General features: G+C 57.0%; 1 protein-coding gene across 1 annotated transcript in view; it reads right to left on the reverse strand.

Moving 5' to 3' along the window:
• The window catches only part of EGFR (epidermal growth factor receptor), a 157,976-nt gene extending 154,674 nt beyond the window's left edge, over positions 1–3,302 (reverse strand). Inside the window, exon 1 of the mRNA XM_066238471.1 lies at positions 2,960–3,302. Within this exon, the coding sequence (XP_066094568.1) occupies positions 2,960–3,047 (88 nt within the window). The 5' untranslated portion in view covers positions 3,048–3,302. The remainder of the gene's footprint in view (positions 1–2,959) is intronic.
• Between the last annotated feature and the right edge of the window lie 4,131 nt (positions 3,303–7,433).

Genomic DNA, 7,433 nt, shown 5'->3' on the forward strand with positions numbered 1-7,433 from the left:
TTCAGGCACTAGCTGCTGGTCCTGGAGCTTAGATCAAAGGAAAAACAAAGAATATTTTCGTTTTAAACAGGGCGGAATCCTTCATCATTACTGACACTACTTCTAAAAACATTTCAAAACATGTCAGCGCTGTCACGTGGACCCTGGCTCACGAAGGCAGCGGGATGGGCCTTGGCCATCGGCTTCTTCTTCAAGCTACAGAGCGAGTTTTTGAAACACCATGGGACCTACGAGACTAAATCTATAAAGCCAGAAATGAGAGTCAAAAGTCAAGAACGTGCTCAGAGGTGCAGCCAGGGCAGTCTGGCTGGGCTGAGAATTCCTGCACTCCTCGGAACACCCCCCGGGTCTCTTCACCCAGCGATTTTGCAAGAGCAAGGGGCTTGCTTGCTCAGTATTCCTCGAGCGACTTCCAAGTTCATTGTTGAACTGGAGACGGAGCTGCCTCCCTCCAGCAGAGGTGGTGGCCGGAACGGCGGCTGAGGGACAGAACAGGAGTCTAGACCACTGCCTTGGCAGCCATTTGTTCCAAGTTCACACAGCGGGACCATCCTAGGGAGCCCGCTCCCTGGCCCCTGGCCCCTGGCCCCTGGCCCTGTTCCTTCCCCTCCCAGCATCTGACATCAGACACTGTCCTAAAACCAGAACTCACACAAAGCAGTCGAGTTAGATGTGTGAAGAAAGGCTCTTGGGGACAAAAAGACATAGGTCTGAACTCTGGTCCTGCCTCTTTCCAGCTGCCAGGAAGTCCCTTTGCTTCTCTGTGTCTCAGTTTCCCCATATGTAACAAGAGTGCCCACCTCCTATGTGTGACGTAGGGACTGATAGGACCCAGAGGGCTCCCTAAGCCGCGTCTGACGGACTGCGTCTGGCCAGGACAGCTGCGTCCTGATCTGTCCCAACAGGAGGCACCCCCATATCCGAGAACCAAACCCACCTCTCCAAAACGAGTTCCATTTCTTGAAGAAAACTGACCGAATTTGTTTGACACGGGTCTGTGACACTTCTTGTGAAAGGATCTCATCTTATATTTTTAATGATGTGCCTTAAATTTTGGTCTTTTCATGTTACTTTAACTGAACGGCTTTCCCTCACCTACTCTGTTTGTGTGTGTGTGTGTGTGTGTGTGTGTGTGTGTGTTTTCAGGAGCGTTCTGTTTTAAGCGAATACCGGACTAACAGGCAAATTAAGTGGTATTTATAGCTCTTGGTTTTTTTTTTTCCAAAACAAATCTCCACGCACTAATAGTCATGTTTCAAGCAGTAACAGCAATGAGCTGGGAAGGTTTCTGGAGAGAAAAAAAAAGGATGCTTCATATCCTCCAAGAGTTTCATTTAAAAACAAGGACGGGATCCTGGGCAGCCAAAGGGGAGAGATACATACACCTGCCTCCGAGGCCCCTGTGCTCAGCTGACCCAAGAGCAGGAAGGGCCACAGCCCTCAGGGATCGCGGTAGGGAGAAGGGGAGCCCATCAGACACAGAGGAGGGCAAGCTTTCAGTGAGAAGGCGAACCCACTGTTATTGAAATCACCCCCCACCTCCTCTTTCCCGTGTTTTGCAAGATGCTTAAAACTCCAGATGCTCTCCCCAATAGAGTTTCTTTACTTTGCCAGTTAGTTAATCCTTCCGGAGTCTTTCCTCATCTCTCCTTCCTACCAGTGATTCCACAAACCTGGTGGGCCCAGCAGAATCACCCCAGGAGCTCTTAACGCCCCCCCCAATACCTCCCCCAGTGCCGTCCCCCTCGCGGCCAGGTGCCACCCCAGACCAAGGAAATCGAAATGTCTGGGGAGGGGGGATGGGATGCAAACATCGGTTTTTATTGTATTAGCTTTGGTTTGGTGAAGTTGAAAATCCAAAGTGACTCTAATCGGCAACAAAGTTTGAGAACCCGGGGCTTTATGCCCTGACACTCCCCCAAGCAGACAAGTTCAACACCAAACCCCGACTGCCTGTGCCAATGACATCAACAGCAAGTACAGACCTGACTCTCAGAACCCGGGCCGCTCCATTCTGAAATTGTGCAATTAAACCTTCTGGGACAAGTTTCTCACGTTAAGTGGGTTTATGGTCGGTAGTCACGGAGCCAGCCAGACTCACTCATGTTTGCTCTGGACATTTGGCACACGTGAACCACGGGCAACAATCCGTTTAAAAAAAAAAAATTTTAGTATTTTGGTTGGCCCAATGTCCAAATCTTTAGGAAGCTAAAAGAAAGATCCCCAAGAGAAAACCTCGCTGTTTTGACGGCGGGAGTTTGCTGTGAGCCCTGTTTTGAAGGAAGGCTAAGGACCTGATCCCTACCAGGACCCAGCTGTCCCGCCAGGGCGGTCGCACCTCTCTGTCCAGCTCTCCCAGCAGCCTAGGGACGTGATCAAAGGGCTGCAGGTTGGGGGTCGGTCCCCAGAGCACCCGGAAGCGACCATTTCACCGGACCCCACGGCCCTAAGGGGCGCGAATGCTGTGGAGAAAGCTCAAGGGTGGGAGCCCTCGCGGCGGGTCCGACCCGTCCCCTCCCACGCCGTGGAGGACACTAAGTCACTTCCAGGTAGCTACAGGTAGTTAGCGACAGAGCCGGGCTCCCGGGCCTCCCAGTCCAGGGCTGCAGCCGCGCCCGCGGGGAAGGAGCCGCGAGCCGGTTCCAGGAGGAGACGCGGGGCAGGGCGGCCCAAGAGGTCCCCGCGGGGCTGCGTGGATGCCCGCGGTCCTGCCCGAAGTCCCCGGAATGCACGTCGTCCCGGACGCCTGCCAGCCCCGCGCGGGAAGGCAGGAAAGTGCAGAAAGTTGCGAGCGCTCCGGGGCGTCCTGCACCCCGCACCCCGCTTCGCGCGCCCGCCGTCCCTCCTCCGGCCCAGCTCGGAAACGCAGCGTCGCGATCTCTCTCCCACGGTCCCGGCCAGGGGCGCAGCTGTGCCCGGGCAGCCGGGGCGCAGGGCGCGGGGCCGCGGGGCGCCTTACCTTTCTTCTCCTCCAGCGCCGGGCGCGCCGGGAAGTGCGCCGCCAGCAGCAGCAGGAGCGCGGCTCCCGCCGTCCCCGAGGGTCGCATCGCCGCCCCGGGAGCTCGCTCAGGGTCTCGGCAATTAGTCCGGGAAGGAGTCGGGCAGCCGTGCGCGCAGGCGGCGGCGAGGCGGGGACTCTGGAGGTGGCCTGTCGTCCGGTCTGGGAGGCGGCTGCTGCCGGGACTCGCTCGGGACTCGGGCCGCCCTGGCCGCGGGCGTGTGCACCGAGCCGGGGGCGGAGGCTGCTGCGGCCGCGCCGCGCCGGGGGCTGCCCGGACGTCTAGCTCGCGGGGCGGGGGCGCTGGAGGTTGGGCTGGGAGGAGGAGGGACCAGCCGAAGGAGGAGGGATCGGGAGAAGCAGAAGGCGAGGAGGGAGGAACCAGCAGCGAGGATCCCAGGCGGGCAGGGCGGCGGCGGCGTCTCGGAGGTGGCGGACGGCGGTGGCCCAAGCGCTCGGGGACGGGCAGGGAGGGAGGCGCAGCGGGAGCCCTAGTTCATCTCCGAGAGCGAGTCCTCTGCGCAGTCCGTCACGACCCGGCCCTCCCGGACTGGCACTGCCCTCCTGGCGACCCGGACTGAGTTCAGCCAAATTTGTGCTAGGGTCGCCATTTCCCACTTCCTTCCTTCAACTTGCAACTGGTACCAGCTCCGGGCGAACCGGCCCAGCCTTAGGCCCAAGGCCTGGTAATGGCACGCGTCAGAAAAGCACCCCTTGATTCTCCCCCAGCCTCTGCGCAGCACCCTAGGATCCTGGTGGGGACAGAGGACGGCCTGCGAGCCCAGCTGTTCCTCGGCGCCCGCGTTACAAGGGTGCCAGGCGGCAGAGTTGGGGCTCTCAAGTCTGGAAGGGTCCTTCACATCCCCTCAAGCATCCTCAAGATCGTCTGAAATGCGGGCACCCGACTCCTGGCACAAAGCCGGGCCTTGGGCAATATTAATTGAATGAATGCATGAGTACCCAGGGCGCCCACAGCCCTCGGAGGCCAGGAACCAGCCAGGAGTACTTGAAAAGCAAACGCGTGCGGTAAATTATTCTTGCAAAAGTCAAGCGCTAAGAATAAAGGCTTCACACCAGCCCAAGCGGAGGCGCTTTCACAGAGAAGCCAGGTGCCCCACTGCCCTCCAACTGCCACCGGGGACTGGGGCACAGCAGCGCGGGGAAGTTTGCTAAGGGTTTGGCCAGGAGAAAGCAGCTTTTCTCAGGCTGCAGGGAGCTTAGCGAAATAACTTCCACCAAGTCGCTCCTTCCCAACAGGACCGAGGTCCTCGGGGCCCCAGTCAACAGCCAGACCCCCAACTGTCCTAGTAAGATCCCCAATAACACTGAGGCTGGTCAGCTCTGAGCTTCCCCTGTTGAAGCAGCAGTCACAGAACCAACATAAGTGGGTTTCAAATCCGCCCTTTCCTGTGGGGGAGGAGGGGAGCATCTAGTCTTCTCCCCCTACCCTGCCCTGCAGGTGCCTAGCGCAGGGCTCCTCACCCTTCGCAGAACCCTGACCTTTCCTCTGAATGTCAAACCTATTACGTTGGCTCTTTGTTTGAGCAATCCAGACAGCCACGGGCCCCGCAGAGCTCACCTTGCCCCTGGATGACGGAGGCGGTGAAGATGCAGGCCAGAAGCTTGGTTCCCTCCCTGGGTCCCAAAGGAGGCCACCTGTTTGTTACACATCACACGTTACCAAAACTTAAGGCAGCGTGGGACAAAACGCAGCTACAGAAGTTGCACAAACTGGGAAAAGGCAACCCAGGACCACAGCAGTGGACCCAGCACGCGGCTAGGAGCACGTTACAGAACCCGGTCCCGTGCCTGTCCTCAGCCGGGCACCCCCTTTGGCCCGAGAGCCCTCTGTGGAGGAAATGGGGAGGGTGGCGCAAATCACGTCCACGTGTTAAAACGCCAACCGATTGAAGGTACAGCTAATGGTTAAGACCGCATGGGTCCCTGACCAGGTGGTGGCTCCGTGGATAGGGCATCATCCACTTGGGATGCGGAGGACCCAGGTTCGAGACCCCCGAGGTTGCTGGTTTGAGCGCAGGCTCACTGGAGAGGAATGGAGGAGCTCCTTCTGGGACACCCATGGAAAGTTCGAGTTCCTGCTCTGAGAGTGTGACATGGGAGTGACAGGTACGGGGAGTGTATGGACAACTGTGATACTCGTGAAGTACCAAAGCAGGGGTCCCCAAACTACGGCCCCGTGGGCTGCATGTGGCCCCCTGAGGCCATTTATCCAGCCCCGCTGCACTTCCAGAAGGGGCACCTCTTTCATTGGTGGTCAGTGAGAGGAGCACAGGATGTAGATGTTGTATGTGTACTGTATGTGGCGGCACCGCAAAGCCCAGCGTTGCTCACGTGCAGTACTACTTCCAGTGACGCGGGACACACGTCATATCACTTGTTACGGCTAGCAGTGACAAATATGGAACCGGACATTGACCATCTCATTAGCCAAAAGCAGGCCCATAGTTCCCATTGAAATACTGGTCAGTTTGTTGATTTAAATTTACTTGTTCTTTATTTTAAATATTGTATTTGTTCCGTTTTGTTTTTTTACTTTAAAATAAGATATGTGCAGTGTGCATGGGAATTTGTTCGTAGTATTTTTTTATAGTCCGGCCCTCCGACGGTCTGAGGGACAGTGAACTGGACCCCTCTGTAAAAAGTTTGGGGACCCCTGTACCAAAGTATGAGAGAGCTGGCGGAAATGACAGCTGAGAGAGCAGAGCTTTGCCCAGTTGGGCCCTGCACAGACAGATCCCGGCCACATCCTGGGCAAGGGCCACTCACTGCTACCGGAACAGCAGGAGCGGCCTTGACTCCGTGCTATAAGTCCTGGTCAGGTCGGACCGCCTGTGAGCTAGGTTACAATTTTGTCTGCTTTTTTACAGCAAGGTGACGCCGTACCTTGGGAAGGTTACATACATAACCGGCCCCCAAGTCGCAAGGCCTTCCTGCCAGCAACGAAGCCAGCCCAGCCCCAGCCACGTTCCTCATCAGTCACAGTGTAACTTCTTGAAACCAAGAAGACATTTGGGACCTCAGTTTCTGTTTCAGAGTATCTTGGAGACGTGGTGGAGAAGGCACAACCAGAATTTCGCTTGGCCAAAGAATTCCTGGAGGAAGCAGCACACACACCCCGTTGACAAGGATGTGCTGAGGCTCTCGGGGTTCCCACCGTCCAGCTCACGTGGGCCGTGAGTCACCCCAGCACACAGGCTGTTCATTCTCTTTACAAACACACTTTCCCTCCTCTGGTGAGCGGTTTCCCTCTTAGCCTAGGCTTCTGAGTGAGGGTTTTCCGTGAGGGTTGAATCCTTTCTAGAAGGACCGTGGTGGCGGTCCCCTGTGTGTGTGGGGGGGAGGAGCAGCGGGGGATGGGTCCCGGGGAAGATAGCCGCTCTTCACATACTTAAGATCCATTTTAGGCAAGGGGCATCTGGCCACCTGTTTGCTCTGGCCTCGAAGGTCAGCGCAGGAATGGGTGAGGACAAACATCAAAGTAGTGGGTTTCGGGATTAAAAAAAAGAAAGATCTCTTTTGGGCTCCTGGAGCTGCCTACAAGTGGCCCAAGCTGCCATGCCGTGCAGCGGGTTTCTCTCCCCTCAGACAGATGTGGATGCAGGAGCACTGAGGACCGGGGGAGGCTGCATAAGGGACAGAGCTGGGTCCCCTCCCATCCTCAGATCCCGCAGGAGCACGCCTCGTTGCCAATGGACATGCACCTGACAGCTCTTTTTCTCTAAGGATACTTTAAGAAGACACGTGAGTACGCTAAGTGCATTACCACTGGGGGGGGGGGGGGAGGACAGCTCAGGAGCTGGGGCTCAGGGATTGGAGGGAGACTTATTATTTCTCACTTATTTCTTAAGAGGCACCACCTATTGCTGTACGTACGGTAAGGGTCAGAGACCTCCGCAGGTCCCCTTGCTGAGGTTCCTGGGCACTCCTGGTGACGGGCTTGCTCAGTTTCCTGGGCCACTTGCTCTCTCCCCTTCGATCACGTTATTGGCAGAGACCCGTCCCAGGCAGAGTATGGGGGAAGCAGCTCTCTTCTCAGGCACAGTGCGTAGACCCGGGGCTGCCATGGCGTTTATTTGTCATTGGGACTCTCGTCGGTGTTATAGGTCATTCGTGTCCTTTATTTTCTCCAAGGCAACGGGTTCCGCCACGCCTGGGAAGCAGGGTGGCGTGGTTGGATGCTGGCATCTCCAGCCCTCTGCATGGGGACCTTGTGGGGCGTGTCTGGACCCTGCCACAGTGCTTTGCCCAGGTGGAAGGTCTCCAACTGAGATGAAAAAGCTGTGACCGTGGTGCCGCCGCTTGACTCAGGGATAGTCCAGACTAGAAATGCAAGCCTCGAGGTGGCAAGGCGCACGGCCTGCAGACGAAGTCCAGGACACTGGCGTGTCTTTTGTGGGGCCCATGTGATACGTCT

Source organism: Saccopteryx bilineata, chromosome 7, assembly GCF_036850765.1.
Source record: "Saccopteryx bilineata isolate mSacBil1 chromosome 7, mSacBil1_pri_phased_curated, whole genome shotgun sequence".
NCBI lineage: Eukaryota > Metazoa > Chordata > Mammalia > Chiroptera > Emballonuridae > Saccopteryx > Saccopteryx bilineata.